This window comes from Protopterus annectens, chromosome 7.part0 (assembly GCF_019279795.1).
Source record: "Protopterus annectens isolate FY-2018-M chromosome 7.part0, PAN1.0, whole genome shotgun sequence".
Lineage (NCBI taxonomy): Eukaryota > Metazoa > Chordata > Ceratodontiformes > Protopteridae > Protopterus > Protopterus annectens.
Window position 1 is genome coordinate 233,129,287 of NC_056739.1, and position 22,180 is coordinate 233,151,466.

Genomic DNA, 22,180 nt, shown 5'->3' on the forward strand with positions numbered 1-22,180 from the left:
ATTTATTTTTTTAATTAGTTAGAAACTATACACATCATAAAACAAACCTGATTGTTTTGAGACTGGAGTTAGAGTAGAAAAGTTGCTATTAGTTTCTGTATGGAGTCATACAGGTAATTGATATTGCTATGTCCTTATGTCTGAGTCTTATTATTTAAACATGTTGTGGGTGAAATCTCCTTGGTATTTGCCATGTTAAATGACTACATTCCCAACTTGTTATACAAATGCTGGGATTCATAGACAATTAATGACTAGTGCAGTGCTATTTAGTTGCAATACGGAGATTGAGGGGATTCTAAAAAAATGGATGTTTTATAAGTTTTTAGCCTTCCCTGAAAATGAACTTCTGAATATTAGTCCTGTGCACTAATACAGGACTCATCTATGAATGCCTGACATATTTTTGGGAAGAGATTTATACTGATAGCCGCTGCACAGGTGCTATTAACACTGACATTCTATGACCAAGCTGGTAATTCTCTCAGGTAATGTTTTACTGGAGTAGATGGGGCAAAGCCTACCTTTTGAGACTTTGAGAGGATTTAGTCTAAAAAAAATTATGATGATAAAAAGCTGAATTATACTGTCATGCAATTTCAGTAAGTATTCTTGAAACGTGATATGCTGACTTTCTGACTTTGGATGTGTGTACCATATACCTCTGAGTGAGTAATATTGCTTAGAGTGAATAGTTTCATAGGTTCATAGGCAAGCACTTGGCTAGCTGCCCGTGAGGGCAATTTTATGCCTAGCCAACTTTACTTTTTTATTGATTTATCCTATCCCTTTTGTTTGGTGACTGGTCTTAATAAATAATTGTGCACTACCTTGGATATCAATAATAATAATAATAAATATAGTGTTACATATATACATTCATAATTCCTACCATGTTTATATATTTATTTATATAATTATATGTTCTTTTCACAGAGTCTAAAAATCTTAAAGAATGTAAAAAAGGGTAAGTAAATCATGTTTTGATCTGAAACGTTTTATCAACACTTTGATATCGGAATTTAATCAGAATAAGGATTGGTATACAGTAGAGCTGCTTCGTAATTTAAATGTAATTGACATAACCTTGCTTACATAATGGGCCATTCAACAATTCATCTGGACTTAAATCCAATTGGTTATTGCCTAAAGGCACCGCTGAATATTGTTGGGCACAGGGTTATGGGTGAGTTGTTGTTGCTTGAAGAAGGAAACATGATAGAAAATTAAACTTTTATATGCCTTTATTATCCATATCCATAGCTATGCATACTTTACTTTCATGGTATGGTAAGGTTATGTTAAATGTCATCATTTATCATATTGTATTTGCAAAACTATACAAAGTAAAGTGCACATTCTTGTCAAGACTATATGAGTTACATTTACTGCCTACAAGATGACATTTTTAAAAATTTTAATAGCACTGCTATTTTCAGCCTTTCATTAATAACATTAGAAGAGCAGTTTCATATGTCATTTAGATACAGAGGAATACACACTCCTGAAAGACCACCACACACCATTGTTGCAAATTTATAAACAAGGAACTAATATTTGGAATCACATGCAAAACAGCTCTAGAAAGACTTTGCAGCAATAAAAAAAAATGTCTAACCAGCAGTGGCCCAATGCCAAATGTTTACAATTGAAGTCTAAGGAATTAAAAGCAAATCACGTTATTAAAATGTTTGGGAGTCATGGGGAATCTATCTTAATGTATAATTCAAGTATCTGAATTAAGAGTTTACCTGATGAGATCACTGTATTTTCAGCCTTAAGAAAATAACATATATTTTGCCATTCTTTCTAAATCCAGTAAGATAGCAGGTGTTAAGACTAGCATGTTTTGCTGTCCAGAATATTAAAAAAGTCTAGACAGTAATCACATTTAATTTATGTAACTATTAACTAGGTAAGCAGCTGCTCCTTGTTGACCTCTTTCCAGCTTACCTTGAAAAAGACAAGGGTGAATTCACTTTATGTTTCTGTCTGTCTATATATATATATATATATATATATATATATATATATATATATATGTGTGTGTGTGTGTGTGTGTATATATATATATATATATATATATATATATATATATATATATATATATATATATATATATATATATATATATATATTTTTTTTTTTTTTTTTTTTTTTTTTTTTTTTTTTGAAGTTTGGACCTTTATCAGGTATAAAATAGAAAAAAAATCAATGACAACTTCAAACACTGAAAATATATTCAATTATTATATCATGTATTTTCTGTGCGATTTTTTTTTTTGCCGAGGGGCTGCCACCATCAGTCATCACTCCAGCTAGTCATAGTGCAGTTATTCTCCAACACAGGAATTTCAGCTGGGACGAGAGAGGTAGCTGTCTGGTACAGACTATCATTTAGGCATATAGGTGAGATCTTTATGGCCTAGCCAGCATCTCTGCAATGAGGGCAACTTTTGTGATGGCCTAACTCTCTCCTTCATTGGAGTGCATGCAAGCTGTGTCCTAGTGGATGTCCACCTTATCTTCTGCATGTGAGTGTCCCCTTCTGTACACCTACTCTGCAGGGTGCTGCCAGCCCATGTCTTGGACAGCCTAGTGTTCAAATTGTTCTTCAACCAAGATGGACATACCCATCTTCCTCTGACAGCAGTGTCAGGGTCCTAATCCATGAAATGACCTCAGGACTTTTGATCTGCAGATAATAATAAAAGCTCATTGGAATTATTCAGTTGTACTAAACAAAAGCATGATTAGTTGGAGAACAATTAAAATTCAATAACCTGCAGCTTGAAAGCAATGACTACAACACAAGTAATTTTATAATAAAGTTATTTTTCTACAAATTTTCAGAAAGTGAATATCTTTCTAATTTCTTCAGGCCTTTGGAGTTTGTAATAAATGACAGGAATAGACCCCATTCCTAAGTCAAAGTATGATTAAAGTTCATGAAATTAGTATTGTTTCAGTTTTTGATGTCAGCCAAGAGTGCTCATTGCAGCTCCCGCAATGTGCCCAGTAATGACTCCTTCTGCAATTCATACAGAGTTACATGTATTGGTAACATATCTAAATATGATTGTAGATTCTTTTTTATTAGACCCCATTACTCCTACTACTGTTGGAACTATCTGGGTATCTTTCTTCCACATTGCTCTAGTTTCTGTCTGCAAATCTTAATATTTCATAACTTTGTGTCTCTCTGTACACAAGACACTCTAGTCACTGGGTGTAGTGATTTCAATGATCAATGCTACTTTTGTCTTCTTTCATGGACGAATATATCTGGTTTTCTTACATCTATCTTTTGAGTTGTTGGTAAAGGGTGATCCCATGTGATGCAGACTTCATTATTTTCTCTGATGCTTTGTGACTCATGTTTCTAGTGTTTTTCAACTACTTCAATATTATAATGTTTGCCTAACCCCCAGTGCAGCAGTCTTGCCATATTATTATGCCTGTCAGTATACAATCCTTCCGCCATTAGTATGTCACAACCAGCAACAATGTACGACTGTTTCTAATTCTGTTTTACAAAACCTATATTTCTCTGTTTCTCCCACATGTTCAATGGACTTTGTAAACCAATGTGTATGTAGCCCACTGTCTTGGGCTGACAATAATAACCTTTCATCTTTGGGTTTGAATTTGCCTCTCCTTAACCATTTCTGTATTTGATCCTAATCAACATGAGGTTCTTGAAGAAGTTTCTATACTTGCAAATATATTTATGCATTTTCCACATTTCTTGCCTTCTCATCTGATCCTTTTGCTTTTTTGGCACATTCAGTTGCTTCCTGATTTCATCTACTTCTGGTTTGATTGCCATTCCTGCTTGAAACTATATGCTTCTGCTACACTAAGCAAGGAGGTCATCTTAGATTTATTCTTCTCACGTTTCAAAACTTTCACTCTGGGTCTTGTGAGGTCAGCAAATATGTGTGCAGTCTCATGATTGCAGATCAATACATATAATCAATTTCAAGGAGGCCCATACCTCCTTCAGAATAGGGAATATATAAACTTGGTATGCACTGATTTGGTGAGCATGAAGCATCCTTCTTGTTTTCCTGTCTTTTCTATCCAACACATTTTGGTGCTAGTCAATCACTCCAAAACAGTAAGTTAGGACAGGAAGAGCAAATTGGTTTATAGTCTGAATTATGTTTCTAGATGTCAGTGCTGTTTTTAGGATTAATTTAAGTCTTCTAAAATATTCCTTACTAAGTTTTATTCGCATTTTTCATGTTTTATTGTTAACCCTTCATCAATTTTCAAACATTTATAGACTCCCTCTTGCTCAAGTTCTTTTATATCACGTTTGTGTCCCAAACTGATCCTTTCTTGGTGCTGCAGCTTTCCTGCTTTAAAGGTTGCTTTTGCACATTTATCAAGACCAAACGAGATTCTTATATCATCTGAAAAAATTTTGACTACTTGAAGTTGTGCTTATAGTTTCTCATCAGCTTTACAGTTTTAAACCATCGCCAAAGAGAAGAGGATAGGTCTTTACACTTTGTGGTTCTCTAGGAGCTAAATTATAGCCATGTCCTAATCTGTTAAGTAGACAGTAATGGGTTAAGGGCAAGACAGAATAGCAGCAGTGAGAGAGAGTTAACCTGGAATATCCTCCTTTGAATTTTAATCCCTGGAATAATAATTTGACCTTTATCATGGCTTAACTACAAAGTGGTCTGCCACTGTTTCATGGTCACTGTAATGTAGTCGATCAGTGTAGGGTGTATCTTATACATTTTAAGCACTCTTTTATCCATGAATGTTGGATACTATCAAATGCTTTTTCTGTAGTCAATCTATGCCATACTTAGATTCTTCCCTTTTTACAGTTCTCCATTATGACTTTAGCAACAGAGGATCCTTCATTCCATATGACTTTCTGTTATAACTCTTTTGTTCTATTGCCATGATTAAATTTTCTACTAAATTACTATAAACTCTGTCAGCATCAATTATGGTGCATAGTTTATATGTCATCGGAAGGCAAGTTATTGGTCTATAATATTTAAGATAACTTACATGTTCGCTCTTCAGTAGGGCCATTGTTTTTCCTGTTGTTAACCAGGTAGGCGTCTGTTCGGGGTGCATAGATGAATTGTTCTTACTCATGGCTACATTTTCATGCAAAGATGTTAACACTTTTAGCCTGCATCTGGGCCTGGGTTTTTCAGTTGTAGGCTTTAACTTTATCTCAATATCTCTGGCCATTACTTCATCCCATTTCATATCCTGTGCCTTTGATCTTCTTATTCTTTGTTTTACTTCTTCTATCCATTTACCATCTCTGTTATGTTCTACTACATCTTCATAGATATTTCTCCAAAATGTATTAATTTCTTCTTTTTTGGGTGGTCTTTCAAGTCCCTTTGCCTTGTTTCCCAATTTTTTATAGAACTTTTTGGGGTAATCAATACATTTCTTATTTTGCACTTTTCCTTTATATTTATCTGTGTATCTTCTAGGTTTTTCTGCCTGCGCTGATATTTTTAGTTTATTATTTGCAATAGTGCAACATAAATCCTGATCTGTTATAGTACTGTGCATTGCTTCTATCACATCTATCTTTCTGAGTACTTTTGTTGATCTGTTCCCTCTTCTATACTCTTCTAACAGTCATACTTCTTGTCTCAATTGCTTTATAGTTTTCTGTATTAGATACTTCCATGATGGTATTTGATTTCTCCCCTTCCTTTCCCTTACTACCCTCTGTTCTTGTAGAAAAATGTTATCTATTATTCATTTACATGCACAGTAGTATATCCTGTTTACTTCTGTTATATCACATGGATCTCTATAGACATTCCTAATTATTGTGTTCTTTTGTTTTATCAAACTTCTGACTTTTTGAGTTTTATTGACCTTCTACAGTCTACTTCTTTCATTAATCTTAATATGTCTATCTCTATTAAATCAAGCAACTCTTCTCTTAGTTCATTTTCTTCTAAACTGAGGGCACATTTATGTTCTCCATTTCCTGCAGGCATTCTATAGAGAGTTATATAGCATCTTCCTGTAGCACATTATCTTCAATTTCATTCTGTGTCATCCGTTGCTCTGTCATATGGTAACTCACTGGCCTATCATTCCTCAACATTGACTTTGTCAGAGTTACCACAGTTTCCTGTTCCTTCCTTTGCTCTCCAGCTTCATGTGAATGTTTATTGAATGTTTATACTAGTTTCCTGTGGAATGCTGCAAAATATCTTCATATGGCAACTGACCAGTTGCTTCCTGTTCCACTGTTTTCTTTTTAATTTGGATGTCCATTTCTCTGTCCTGCTGTGGTGCTTTCTGAGTTAAGTTTTCTACACTGAATCCTTCACTTCACAGGTTCTCCATAACCTCGATTTCTATTTCTTTAACTTCTCCATTACTAATATTTTTTTCTACTTTTCCTCTTTGTCTTCTTATTTTTTGTATTGTAAAGTTTTCTGTGTCCAGATTCCTTTGCCTATATTTCTCTTCAAATATCTTTGGTGCTGGTCTTTTTGTATTGATTAGTTTTGCTTTCTCATTTGCATAAATATTGCACACTGTTAAATCTCTTTTTCTTTCCCCTGTCCATATTTCTTCTTCAGAAGTCTCCTGATCTTCCTGTTTCTCCTTACTTTGTGAACTCATTCCATTATGCTGTGATGCAACCTATGTTAGACCTTCTTCAATAAATCCTTCACCTCATAGGTATTCTATAACTTCAACTTCTATTTTTTTTTAACTTCTGCTTTACTAATCTTATAGGTTCATAGGTGCATAGGTAAGTACTAGGCTATAGGCCCTACATTCCCTCTGTGATGTTATTTTTATTGTAACATGTTCCATATATGGATGCCTTTGCCTGTATTTCTCTTTAAATATCTTTGGGTCTGCCTTTTTTTGTATTGATCAATTTGGCTTTCAATTTGCGTAAATATTGCACTGATTAAATCTCTGTTTCTTTCCTATGCCCATATTTCTTTTTTACACGTTACAAAAATATCTAGGTTTTGTTGTTTATATTTTCGCATTTCCTCAGATGCTCCTTTTTCCAAACAGGTCAAAGTTTCTTGGTCTATATAATGTTTGCACAAATCTGTTATATTAATTAACACATTTTTTTTATTTGAAACTTCTGACAATTTTTCTTGTGGAAGTATTTTTCTTTCCTCTAATTTCTCTCTCAATCTTTTGTATAGCTTGTGTCTGGAAATTCTGGGCATTTTGCATAATAGTAACAATATGCGAGGGGGGCACATCATACTACATTGGCAAAACTGAAAAATAAAACAAAGGAGATACGAACAGCAGTACAGCAGACACATCAGATTACTACAAATGCATTGGCAAAACACATTTTAGATTACCCCACTCACAAGTTAGTGTTTGCAGTAATACAACAGTTAGAACATAATATAAGAGGAGGTCCATGGGAACTTAACCTTGAGGAATGTGAGCTTATGTGGCAAGTTCGCACAATGGCCCACATACCTCCTGGATGTAACGAATATGTATCAATCAAATGTCTTTTAAAGCTTAAAGCACTTGCTAGGTAGTGTCTATAGCTTGTGCACCAGCACTTCAGTTTTTCTAAGTGTCTAAGTATATTTTGTATGCCTTTCTACAGTAAGTGTCACACTGGCCTTTGTCTGCCTACCTACAGTCAGTGTCATATTTACCATAAGGTTGCATTTATTTATACTTGTCTACTGGACCATGTTTTTGGTCTTTTACTTCACATATATATATATATTTATTCATGTACATAAGTTGCATTTTTAAATGTAGGAATAATTAAGTAAAAATCATTCAAGTTTTAATTTTTACTTTATAATTACCTTCACTTGTATCAACTATGTGTTTTGCTCCCCTGGTATTTTAGCTGAAAGGGTATTACACCTTGTTAATTTTTAATCTTTAATTTATATATTTGTATTATATGCATGTATTTATGTATAGGTTTCTGATATGTTTTGTATATGGTTTTAAGTATGCATATTGTAAATGGAGAAGATATCTTGTATTAGTTGAATTGTTTACTGTTGCCACAATGGAGTTAGATGTTTTTATAACCCTACATGAATTAGTGAATGTAATTTACTGATGGTTAATTTGTGATTGGTTTAATTGCATCCACTTGTAAGTATATAAAGTGGTTAATTGTTGTATTTTCTCTTGTCTGATAAAGTTGGAGCATTGTCTCTGACGAAAGCGCTCACAGCAAATAGTGTGGTTTGGAGTACTTACAGCCTGCTTGCTTTTTTGTTATTTTACCACAATAGTAATAATACATAATTTATTTCTCATCCTCAACAGTCCACTCTATCATCTTTATGGCTCTTCTTTGGCCTATCATTTTTTGTGATTTTTGTGGACTGCTACTTCCTTCTACAACTGGAGAGCTATCCTCCTCCTAGGCCTGGCCTGGCCCAATTGTAGGAATGTTTCCATAATTTAAGGATTCCACAGAGTCATTTTTCCAGTCCTGGCACCAGTGCACCTACTAGATTGGGCACTTTTTTATCCTGGTTTTTGTGCACCCAGCTTTTTTCATTTTTCACCTACGTCTGTCCATGATATATGCTATATAAGTCTATATATCAGTGTTGTCTTGGTGAGATTTTGTAAAAAACAGGTTCCACCTCATGAAGACTTGAGGATGAATTTAATTTCAGCAATACTACTCTCCTTTGTTTTCTGACTTATCATCTCTCCATTCGGACCCTATGTCTTCTATGTAGATAAGTGATTGTCCTTCAAGTACTTGCAATTGACTGTATGGTAATGTACACTCCTCCAAAAAAACAAACAAAGCAAGCCAACTTAGACAAACTGCAAGTCTAAAACCAAAGCTGGGAAGCAATAGGTATCTCCTACCTATCAGCTATAGTTTTAGACTTATTCTCAGTCTCCTGAGATATCATGTCTGATATTATCCAGGAATCAGAGGACCACAGCTCAGAACAATTTTACCTTTCTAGAATTTTTCTGAACAATTTTACATTTTTAATCTCAGCCAAGCTTTCAAGATTTTGTAAGATTTGTACTTACCACTGATCATTAGTCATAATATATGATCAATCATTCAAAATACAATTGATGTAATGGGATCCTATCTCGCCTACATTCATGACAGATGGGTTCGGATCAACTTATATACTAGCACGAAGTCTCTCATTGGCTGGGCTACTCCCTATCCCAGGATGCACTACACCTGCTTCCCCAGATCTCGTTTGCCGCTTTACAAGCTGGACGTGGTCTCGACTTGGCTGGAGCTAAGTGTTTTACCTTTACCTTTATTGGTCTTTGACCTTGGGCTTTTTGTCATATATTAACCAAACAGCTGTTTTAACAGCTTCTTTATTCTATTTGTGAAAGTTTGAGTGCTGAGTGTCGTCTGGTACTTGTTCTTTTTTTTGTCGGGCAAGGCCCGTTTTAGTTAGAGGGCCCTTGCCCTATCTTTGTGTATTTTTAGTTAAAAGGCTTTATTGTACTATTATTTTAATTCCTTGTGGTTCTTTGTCTTTTCGGGCCAAGCCCGTTTAAATTAGAGGGCTTTGGGCCGTGGTATTTTTTGTCAGTTGTTTGTGAGGTAAATTTCTTCTAAGTGCTTGCGCCAGTGAGTCTTGCGCTTTTCAGTTGGCGCTATTTTTCTTTATAGTGCTTAATTTTTGTGGTGAACTCTATTTCTTGTAGTACCTGTACTATGTCTAAAGAACAGAAGTCAGGGTTTAAAAAATGCACTCGGTGCAGTTATAAAATGTCCATAACAGACAGCCATTCAATTTGTGTTTATTGTTTGGGGCCGAAACTTTTACAAGAGACTTGTAGCGTATGTCATGCCTTTTCTGCTAGAGTTCTTCAAGAACGTAAGAACAAGCTTATTTTAAAAGGGCTTATTAAACCCTCCTTTGAGGAAGCTTTGAATCCTCCTGTTGCTTCCAAAAGAAAGATCGTCGGAAGTCCGTCCGGAGCCGACTTCTAAAAGAAAAAGTTGACCTCTTCTTCCTCGGCTCCACTGACTTCGGGGCCGAGTGTCGAAGAGTCTGCCTCGATACCTCCTACTTCGGCTCCATTGTCTTAGCCGCAATGGGTATCGAGAGTGAATCACCTCCATCGGCTCCAATGGCTTCGGAGCCGGTGGAAGTGTGCAGCTCAGACTCCCCCTCGGCTCAAGAAGGCTTCCTCGGCGCCGATGGTGGTCCATGAGTTGGTGGAGTCGGCGCCGACAGTATTGGAGCCGTTGAGCCGGTCCCCTTCTCCTCGGAGCCGAGAGGAAAGTCTTCGAGTGTCTACCTCCTCTAAATCCTCGAGACTATCAGATTCGGACCTGGATAGGGTTTTACAGAGGCTCTTCCAATCTCCTGTATTTGCTAAAATGGTCTCGGCTCCAGCACAGTTTGCTTCGAGCCGATCCCCGACATTTGATTCCTCCTCCAACCTCCTCTGAGTTGTTGGAGCCGGTGGTGGTGGAGCAAGGTGGAGCCATACGGGTCGAGCAGAGACCCCTATCAGGCCTTTCGTATGCTTCCTACCCTGTCCTCCGGTTCAGGGTTTGGTACTACGACCTCTACAGCCGGGCCCGAGGGAATACTTTGGGATTAGGTGCTTCGTGCCTAGTCTTCCTCTCGGAGCATCGGCTGCTGGAATTCCCAGTGCCATCGTGGCATCTAGACCAGTGACTTCCTTGGATTCTGGAGGTCCGGCCTTTGAGGCCATGAGGAGCGCGCTGGCCATGCCTTTGCCGGTTCAACTAGACTCTACCTCACCGTCCCTAGATTTAGAGACTGGTGCCTCTGTTGTGTTGCAGCCCCCCGGCAGCGGGGCCCCAGGGCCTGAGGATACCCCAATCGGAGGTTCCCTTCTTCCGGGTGGTCTGTCCGAAACTGCTTCGGACGAACCCCCACGGAAGAAATTGTGTAAGAGGAAGAACGTAGACTCCCAAGATGAGTCTATTACATCGGATACTGACCTCGATGACGCTGAAGGGTCCCCCAAATCATCTTCGGATGATATCTCCTTCTCAGATATCTTGGAGATTTTGAGACAGAGAGGTGACTGGCAAACCAAAACCCCTTCAGCTGAGGAGTCAGTCTTCCTCAAGGCCTTTGGGGCCCAGCCCTCCGCCTCCTGGGTGTCTCCGCCCTTCGATGAACTACTTGATTTGGTTTCTCGAAGGGTGTGGGAACACCCTGATTCTGTGGAACCAGTTCCTGCGAGGCCCAATAAATTCTTGTCAGCCCCCCCCCAGAAAGAATTTCTCACAAAGGGTGTACCGGTAGATGCTTTGGTGGTGGCTTCTGCCACACAGCAGGACGTGGCAGAGGCTTCGACGTCTATTCATCCTCCTAATAAGGATTCTAGGAGTATGGATAGGCACGGAAGCGTCTTCAGCGGCCTTTACCTTACGGTCGCTGAATTATTTATGTCATTTTATGAGGCTCCAAAGGGATCTTCTCAAAGAGCTAAATGACTCCCTTGTTGGTAATCTACCTGAAGCGCTGGCCTCGACTGTTGGCGCACAGATGACTACTCTTTGTTCTATTGTTAACTCATCCATGAGGCTCATCTCGTATGCGGCCGAGGGGGCGAGTTGAGCAGTGGGAACAGGCGTTGCCCTTAGGAGACAAGCCTGGTTACGCTTGTGTTCGGAGGCCTTCAAGTCTTCCTTCGCCGATGCCCCCTTTGATGGGTCATCTTTGTTTGGACCCAAGGTGAAGGACACATTAACTCAGTGCGAGCAGGAGGGCAAGACTTTGACTGCCGTTGGGGCCCGTTATTCCGCTCCTTCCAGGCCTTATCCCAAGGCTGGGAGAGGAGGGAAAATGTGGTTTAAAATCCCAAAAAGTCTTTCTCTACTCCACCCAGTGATTCCCTCCAGAGGCAGGGGTGGAAGCGCCCCAGAGGTGGCAGATGCCCTGTAACTCTGGAGACCGCGATTCCTTTCGTGGTTCTTCATACAACCAGCGTTCCTGAGTGGTTGCCCGAGCCAGTCGGGGGTCGCTTTGCGTCGCATCCACAAGCTTGGGAATCCATAACAAGCGATCAGTGGGTGCTTCGCATTATTACCGGAGGATATATCATCCCCTTCAACAAACCCCCCCTTTCTATAAGGGAAATCCCGGACGTACCACCCAGTCAGCGGGATCAGGCAGCATTAGAAATTTCAAAGCTGCTAGAAAAAAGAGCCATCCAGCCTGTCCCCACTGACCAGATTGGATCAGGAACTTACTCAAAATTATTTTTGGTACCAAAAAAGACAGGGGACTTCAGGCCCATATTGGACCTCAGTTCATTGAATCGTTTCGTCAAAAAGTCCAAATTCCGAATGGTCACTCTTCAATCCATTCTTCCTTTGCTGGAAAAAGATGCATGGATGTGCTCAGTAGATCTCCAGGACGCTTACTATCATATTCCCATAGCTCAAGAGTCCAGGAGACATTTACGCTTCCGCCTCGGAGCCAGTCATTTTCAATTCCGAGCACTGCCCTTTGGTCTCACCACAGCCCCCAGGGTGTTCACCAAGTGTCTGGCAGTGGTAACTGCTCACCTGAGAAGTCTGGGATTCCAGGTGTTTCCTTATCTAGACGACTGGCTCCTTACAGCCACCTCCGAGCATCTACTACTCCAAGCGCTCAGAGCCACGTTCACCTTGGGCCGTTTCTTGGGGATCACATTCAATTTGCAAAAATCTGTACTACAGCCTTCTCAGCGTATTATTTTCATAGGCGCAGACTTAGACACAAAAAGAATGCGCGCCTTTTTACCGGCAGCAAGAATTCAGATCTTACAAGATCAAGTCAAATCCTGCCTCCACTTACAAAGAGCCCCGGCCCATCGGATCCTACAACTGTTGGGCTCGATGGCGTCGACCATACTGCTAGTTCCCTTGGCCAGACTTCACATGCGAATTCTACAATGGCTACTGTCGGTTCAATGGTCTTATCAGGAACTTCCCTTGAACCACGTAATCATAATCACGGAAAGTTGCCGTCGAGATCTGCGTTGGTGGCTTCTACAGTCAAATCTCGACCAGGGGCGACCCTTTCTCCCTCAACGTCCCGTTGCCACTGTGACTACGGACGCCTCCCAGGTAGGGTGGGGGGGTCATTACCTGGACAGGTCGGTCCAAGGCACATGGCAGATCCAGGAAACGCATTTGCATATCAATGTCCTGGAGATGAGAGCGGTACTATTGGTACTTCAAGCTCTCCATCACGCTCTCCCACAGGGCCCAATTGCTATTCTATCCGACAACATGTCGGTGGTATGGTACATAAACAAGCAAGGTGGAACCAGGTCTTACCCACTATGCAGAGAAGCCATGAGACTTTGGCACTGGGCGGTAGCTACCAACCGCTTTCTAATGGCAACGCACATACCGGGGAAGTCCAATGTGATTGCGGACAGATTGAGCAGGACCATTCTCTTACCCCACGAGTGGTCCCTCAACCAGAGTATAGCTGCGAAAATCTTCGACAGATGGGGTCACCCTTGCTGCGACCTGTTTGCCAGTCCTCTCAATGCGAAATGCAGAGAGTTCTTTACACTGTTTCCTTCTCAGGGACAGATTCCCAGGGACGCTCTGACTCACATTTGGCCCCCCAGTCTTCTCTACGCCTTCCCTCCGTTTCCCCTCCTACCGAGGGTGATACAGAAGGCCATTTACTTGGAGAGCGAGATGATTTTGATTGCCCCGCACTGGCCTCGTCAAGTTTGGTTCCCTTTCCTACAGAGGCATGCGATAGAAGGTCCATGCTTTCTGGATCCGGTGCCAGACCTGTTGACTTATCAGTCAGGACGGCTTCATCCGTCTCTCAAGTCCCTGAAGTTGGCAGCATGGTTACTCCACTTCCATCCTTAGTCCGAGATAATGCTCTCTCATCGGATGTGGTCCACATACTGTCTTCTTCCCATAAACCTTCCACCATCAAACTTTATTCCAGTAAATGGAAAAGGTTTGCCTTCTGGGCTCAAGAACGAGGTATAGATCCTCTCACTGCGCCAGTATCGGAGGTTCTGAATTTTCTGGCCTTCCTTTTTCAGTCGGGCTCTTCAGTTGCTACCATTAAGGTTCAGCTAGCGGCAATCTCTAATTTTCATGCTTCTTTTGAACCTTCATTGATGTCTCACAAACTTTGTAAGGCGTTCCTTAAAGGGGCTTGGCTCCTTAGGCCTCCTTTATCTCATCCTGTTCCTGCTTGGGATTTGAATATGGTTCTTGCTGCCCTAACTGCCCGTCCCTTCGAACCAGCTGCTACTTGTGATTTAAAATTTCTGTCTTGGAAAACGGCCTTTTAGTAGCCATAACATCTGCTAGGCGAGTTTCAGAACTTCAAGCTCTTTGTTCTGATCCTCCTATTTGATTTTTCACAAACATAGAGTTTTATTGAAATTGAACCCTGCATTCATTCCAAAGGTGGCCTCCTCTTTCTGTTTGCAACAAACCATAGAACTCCCTATTTTTTTCCCAGAATTCTCCAATAACGCAGAATATACTTTGCATCAATTGGATGTACATAGACAGTTACGTTTTTATTTGAATAGAACCAAACGAAAAATCAAATCAATTGTTTGTTTCTTTTGCAGCGAACAGATTGGGTCAACCAGTATCTAAAGCCTCTATTTCAAAATGGATTAAAGACTGTATCACTTCTATTTATTCACAGGCCAATAAAGACCTTCCTTTTCCAGTCAAGGCTCATTCTACCAGGGCAATGGGTACTTCTGTAGCTTTTCACCCCAAGTTATCCATAGATGATATTTGTGCTGCGGCAACCTGGACTTCTCCGCACACTTTTATTTCTCATTACAAGTTGGATGTGGTTTCTCGAGGCAGAGCTTCCTTTGGTTCCACAGTTCTCAGGAGTGTGTTCCAATGAGCCACCCGGGATGTAGGTGCTAGGGACGCTGTCCCATCTGTCATGAATGTAGACGAGATAGGATCCCATTACATCTTTTAGTTATGTACTTACCATAACTTTGGAAGTATGAGATCCATCTCGCCTACATTCATAAGTACCCACCCTCCTTCCCCCTTCCATTTGGATTTAGAGGAGCTGTAGTCACTTTTTTCTTGGTGTTCTTTCTTGAAGAACTTTAGTTGGTTATAGTGACTAATAGTGTTTCTGTGTTTACATGGATGTATGAAAGCGAACAAACAAGATCTGGGGAAGCAGGTGTAGTGCATCCTGGGATAGGGACTTCGTGCTAGTATATAAGTTGCCGAGTCGGAGCCGATGGATCGGCTCCGAACCCATCTGTCATGAATGTAGGCGAGATGGATCCCATACATCCAAAGTTATGGTAAGTACATAACTAAAAGTTAATGGAAATGAGAAAGAACTTTAAAATATGTTATGCATATGAGTCACCAGCCTGAAAATAAAATATACTTTGTAATTGAAACATCAGACAGAATAAATCAATATAAAATTTACAAGCTCTATAAACCTCCATTCTCCAGTGACAGACCACAGTGGTCATGAGCAGCCCTGATGTAGTATGTAGAGAAAAGCAACTATTTCACACTGTTACTGACTTTCCATCACTATTTCAATAATCTTACATTCTGCATCAGCAAAACTGTAAACAAAATGAAAATAGGTAACCATGCTGAAACAGGGAGACTGAATTGTTGAAAAAGGACTTACATATACCAGTCTAAGATAGCCATTTCTTGGAATAGCCCCTTTTTCTCCAAGGTACGCTGAACTCATAAGCTCAAGGTGTGTGGGGGATGTGGAGGGAGAGGGGGCAGTCTCCTGAAAAAAAAAGTTTAAAGGAAAAGAGCAGTCTTCAAGATTCATTCTTTTCCTGGCTTTTTATTCTTTTTTTTATTTTCCAGCTTGTCTGCATTCTGCATTTTGTGTGCACACATTTCAATAGGGAGCCATGAAAATATGGATCTCCTAGCACTTCCCAGACTCCGACATCAATCCCAGGATCAATAGAAATACCCCAGCTAAACATAACATGGAGGTAACTAACTGTTAGAAGTTCATGTTTTACTCACAATTCTAAGTAAACTTCTAAATGGAAACAAAAATGCCCTTCTAGTAAAGAACAAAATGGAATGGCAGCTGTGAGTGCACTACAACAAATCAGGTCTGAAATTTGTTTGTGCCATAAAGAGAATACAACAACTGAAAAGACTCAACCATGGGATATACTTCTAAAATCTAAATTGCCCAACCCTTCAGATAGATTTCAGTGCACCTGTCACTCACCAGATTGGTCCAAACTCCCCACACCTTCCTCCAAGCAGAAACCAAGCTTGGCACACAGAGTATCCACACCTCCTCCCAGATGTGTTAACTACACTAGCAACAGACAGCGTGCTCTTTTTCTTCAGTAGTATTTCAGTAATAGAGCTATTATGGGAAATCAACGTAACTGTAAGATGTACATTCCATGGCCTCATAGCAACATTTTAAGACTAACAATTCACACTAAACTAATATTGAATAAGCCCTGTGTTTCTGTGTCCAGCTTCAGAAATGTATACACCCTACAAACATGGCCCCCAACAGATGGCTCACCAAGCAGACTGTTCTCACACTAACAGGCCTGCTAGATTTAACAGGCAACGTTGTTTTTCAGAGTCCACCAATTTATTTCTCCTTACCTCAACTCATGGCAGGTCTGTGAACCACAGAGGCAAGCATTAAGAAAGTTTTCTACAAATAGGCAGAAGACTAGTGTGATTAGTACTTTATTTTTACTGAAACTTCCATGACTGATACCTTATTTTTACTGGGAATTCCATGATAGGCAGCAACAAATTATCTTTAATTTTCAAGCCACCTAAAGAAACAGACATCTGTGATTTTGACTTCTTTTTGGGTTTGGAGATTTCACATTCCAAGCTGAATCTCAGACACTGAACTAAATGGCTATATGGATGGATGTGTACATATATATATATATATATATATATATATATATATATATATATATATATATATGTATATATATATATATATATATATATATATATATATGTATGTGTGTATATATTTATATATATATATATATATATATATATATATATATATATATATATATATATATATATATATATAGGTTTACCATCATATTGTTGAGTGCACATTGCTTGACTCTGCATATGAGTGACTTTTGTCAGTGACTCCCGTAATGCCTAATAGTCAAAATGTCGCAAAAACACCGAAATCGAAATTTCCGGCCGCTCTACACCAAAAAACAAGTGCTAACATGGGTCAAAAAGGCAACGGGATTTTGTGATTTGCAACATTTGCATTCGCAATTTTGGGATGTTGCCGCACTCTTTTGTACATACTCGCTCGACCATCCACCGGTCGACATTATGATGGTAAACGATATATATATGTATATCTTTTTAGATATTTTAATACATACAATTTAATCACTGACTATTTCTAACTTCCAATAATATGAAAGCATAAGAAGTTTCAGGCTGATCATTTATTTCATTCACAGTATATGTTCAGTCCTCATGTATGTGGACCCTGAAAGTGAAAAAGGACAGCGTTTATCTGAGGTGATTAAGATCTGAAGTTAAAATGTGTTTATGTGCTTAATACACTATAGAAAAAAGTTCAAACTCTCCACTGATCAGTGGATAAAAAAAACTATCACACACAAAGTTTAACAGCTGAGTAGTTCATTAACATATCTCCATTGGTGAACATCAGCTTCTTAAAAAGCAGGCCAAACACATCAACCGCACTGTTTTCCAAATAGTTACCACACAAATCTCAACCTACCACAATGCTGACTAACAAAAGATCTGTCTCACTGATGCTTCTCATGTACTATTTTTTATTGTTAGAGTCCATTTGTGTACTATATTTTATTTTTGATTTTTATTCTTATTAATTTTTATTATTATTCATTTTTTTATTTTAGGCAGGCAATGTATAGAAACAGTTCTGCTTTTGAGCATGTGCATTTTACATTTTTCTTTTTTCACTAATTCTGTCATTGACGTTCTTGTTTCATTTGGAGTGATATCAGTCTGGTATGATGAAGAAAACTTCCCACGAGGAAGCAAAAGTGGGTTTCATTTGTGTTTTTATACGGATCACCCAGAAACCAGACAAGCATGACAACAAATTAGCAAATCCAGATTTTTCCCAGCTTTCCCAAACTGGAGCAAAAATAAGAATAAATAAAGTATTCAGAACAATGTAAGATGTCCTGTAAAAGCAGGTGCCTGTATTTGTTTGTATCACTACTATAACCCATTATACATTATTCCATAAGACTTTTACTAAAATATATGATTGATTTTTGATACTAAAAGAGATGCACAAAAACTGTTTTGAGTCGCATTCTGTATAAAGATGCTGTAAAAAAAAGATTCTGTAGTAAATCAATCTGGATAAGGGAAAACCAGGAGAATGGGAACAATACCAATCAGTCTCAATGTTAGAATTAGAGATGTGAATCAACTTTCAATTGGGAGGCTGATATCTGCAGCCAATTAACAACTCTTTCTAACAACCAATTAGATTTACCATTTGGGTCCACTCCCCCTTTCCTGGAGGATTTAAAAATATCCACAAATGTAAGATTGTAATACAAAAAACAAAATATCTGGAGAAGATTTCTTGATGATACTGCTCATATAAAGAAATAAATCAGAATTACTGAAGCCTCAAAATGACCTTGGGAAATTTGCTATTTTTAGGTATAATTAAGTTTATAGAAGAGAAAGGTCTAAACATTGTTTCAAACAGGATAATGGATCTACAGTCTCGTACCACATCTGATACTAACAAAGATTACAAAACTTTTCTGGCTCATTTTTATTTTTTTTTCATTTTGTATTAGTTTCAATATGCACCTCCTCTTCAAATGGGTTTGGAGAGCCTGCAAGGACAAAACTCCACAAAAGGCCAAATGCATGGTTTATGTAGTCTGATACAACTGATGTCTTCCATCGCACAGCAGTGAAGATACAATAGAGAACAAACGTTTCACTTATTTTTAGATTAATCATTTGGGAAATAATTGTCACAGAGGGTTGCTATTATGAAAAGATGCTGTTCCAATATTTTTATTGTGTCATGGTATTGTTACAGTACAGTAGACTAGTGAAAGAGGTTGTCTGGAATGTGACAATAATATCAGCACTACAATTCATAATTATTGGGGGAAAATAACATTACTTTGTTTGGGTAACCAGCTTAGTTCTACTAGGCACAACTTATTTTCAAAAGAGACATGATGTATTCATACTGACAAAAAGATCTAATAATTATTAATGATATCAAGCAGGATAACAGGACAGGATACAGACAATGGTAAAGAGAAAACATTTTTGTCCTGGATGATTTTAAAAACTGAGATTTTCTGTCCCAGAGGTAGATTTATAATTTGAATATTGTATACATTTGTTAACTAGCTGAGTCCATTAGATAAGAGCTGACAATACACACTCGTCAACTAACTTACTCAGAGTCACACAGTAGGCAAATGAAGGTAGAAGGAATTGAACTCTACATCCTTGGATTCAGGAAGCAGTTCATTAACACATCAGAGCCTTAAGATTCAGTGATTTTTAGCATTGCATTGTCGATGCAGAAGTATACTGTCCAAGGACACATTGCTTAGTATTTTTGTGTGATTGTTTCTAAAAGACTCAGGAATTGCCATATATTTAGATAATACCTAAGCTGGAATTGTGGTATCTGACAAAAGCAATGAATAGCAGGATGACTGGGATAAAATGGTGTCCTTGAGTGAAAGTCTGCAGCTGGAAATCTGTCATTAGAAATTTAGACTAGTGCACTTTTTTTTTGAGCAGAACACCTATACGTGGTAGGGAGCATGCCATTGAGACTAACTGATAAAAACAAGGACTGTGGAGTCATTTTAAAGTCTAGTTAAACTTGTCACAAGTGCAGATAGGATGTAGATAAGTTAACAATCTTTTCATGTACATAGTTAAAGGCAGTAAGATCCACTGAAAAAAGCAATTCCTCACCTTTCCTATAAAATGTTAGATGAGACATACTGTACTTTTGAAGAGAACCTTCTCAAGAGACCAGCTATAATATTAGTTTATTCCAAAAAATGAAAAATAAATGTATGGAAGATCAGTTTCAACCTTATTTATCTATGACTTACTTAGTTGAGTTATAATACATATACCAAAATCACCTCCTCTCCACGTCCAAAGAAAAAACCACAAGAAAAAACACCTCCGCAAGCATGTACCATGAAGGGTCTCCTCCAGTAAACTCTTAGTACGTATCGTACCACAAAAATGCTGTATCACGAATTTAATAAAAATATGTTGATTTATTGAAACACCAAACGACAAAACAAGCACAGTGGGATTAACACCAAACGACAAAACAAGCACAGTGGGATTGAGCGCGCTTTCATCTATCACATCCAGACTTCATCAGAATCCATCATGTACCAAATAAACTGTCCTTAAATACATTTCCAATTAATTGGATAATTGACAAAATATGTATCCAATTATATGAACAATAAATATTCTATACAAAAATACTATACAGAAATAACCATGAATAGTATATTGTTAATCTATATAGACAGTGCATTATAAATAAAAATGAGCAATGAATGAATATTGCTCAAGCACAAATAAATAAAATTTTATTTAATAATAAATACTCATTTAAAATAAATCAAAATATATGAATAAAATGAAATAATGCATAAAACTTTAGTTATATGATAACAATTGTGCTATAAATAAATCTTATAATAACACTTATAATAACATACATGTATTTGCTCCAGGAATCATCCTAAAATAACCACAAACTGAATATGAACCCTACTACTAACTGTATATATGTAAACTACACTAACTGTTTACACCATTAGTTATTAAAATGTTTAAAAAATGATAGTGAAATATCAGTTCGTACCCAAAGAAGTTATATATGCTACTAACGATACAAATATTATTTATGTAACTACCATGACTGCTCGGTATTAATTGTTTAGTTTAACTTAGGGTTGTTGGATAAGATTTTAAGAGCGGGTTTTATGGAAAGGTGGTCGTTCATTCCATACGGGCCACAGGCATCTAGCCTGAGCTGCCAAATCATTTCCCTGTATTCGAGTAATGATTCCCAATCACCACCCCTCTCATTCCTTTTAACCTCCTCCAACACCCAGAACTTAAAATTGGTTTTTTCACACACCCCTGTATGTCTATAAAGGGCATTGTTAATATTCCTTGTATTTATGTCTCTCATATGTTCATATACCCTTTGTTTTGACTTGCGCTCGGTCTTACCAATATAATAATTTCCACAGATCAAACATAAAGCCAAGTAAACCACCCCTTTTGTATCACAAGTGTGGTAACCCTTACTCTTTATTTTCAAATTCAATTTACTGAGCCAGAGAGTTTTCTCTCCCATTATAAAGGTACATTGACCACATCTACCACATTTGTGAGTCCCCGTCTTTCTCTGTGTACCATTTCCGTTGGAAGTCTTCTTTCTCTCAAATAAATTCTTGAAATTATCATTTTTCCTATACCCAAATCTTAATGGTTGCTGAAAGATAGAGACGTCACTACTAATGTGGGAGAACATATGCCACACTTCGTTTAAACCCCTTTGTATCCAGTGTATACCCTTGTAATAGGTCAACATTAAACGGGGCATGTTGTTATTGTCTGTATTATTGGTCCCAGGCCTAGTAAGAACTGTCATGGTTTGTACATTCACACATGAGTTGTGTGTCAACAATGGCCCATACTGAATGTATCGTTTTCTCAGAACTTCACGTTTGATATTCCTAATCAATGATCCTGGGTAGCCTCTATCTCTAAAAAACCCCTGTATTAAGTCCATTTCCTTACAATATAAACCATCATCACTTGTCATACGTGAGGCCCTGATCATTTGTCCTTTAACTATGTTTTTCCTAAGGTGTAACGGATGGTCACTTTCAAAATGGACATAAGAGTTTGAAAAACATTCTTTTCTAAAGACCTTGGACTCGTATCTGTTACTCACTGTATTCTTTATGATGGTCACGTCCAAATAACGTGTGTGAAAAAACCAATTTTAAGTTCTGGGTGTTGGAGGAGGTTAAAAGGAATGAGAGGGGTGGTGATTGGGAATCATTACTCAAATACAGGGAAATGATTTGGCAGCTCAGGCTAGATGCCTGTGGCCCGTATGGA

The 22,180-nt window shown here is 38.2% G+C and overlaps 1 protein-coding gene across 1 annotated transcript in view; it reads left to right on the top strand.

Annotated features, from left to right (window-relative positions):
- The window catches only part of LOC122806372 (tyrosine-protein phosphatase non-receptor type 22-like), a 196,059-nt gene that overhangs the window by 135,845 nt on the left and 38,034 nt on the right, over positions 1-22,180 (top strand). The window contains exon 8 of the mRNA XM_044076723.1: positions 937-967. Within this exon, the coding sequence (XP_043932658.1) occupies positions 937-967 (31 nt within the window). The remainder of the gene's footprint in view (positions 1-936; positions 968-22,180) is intronic.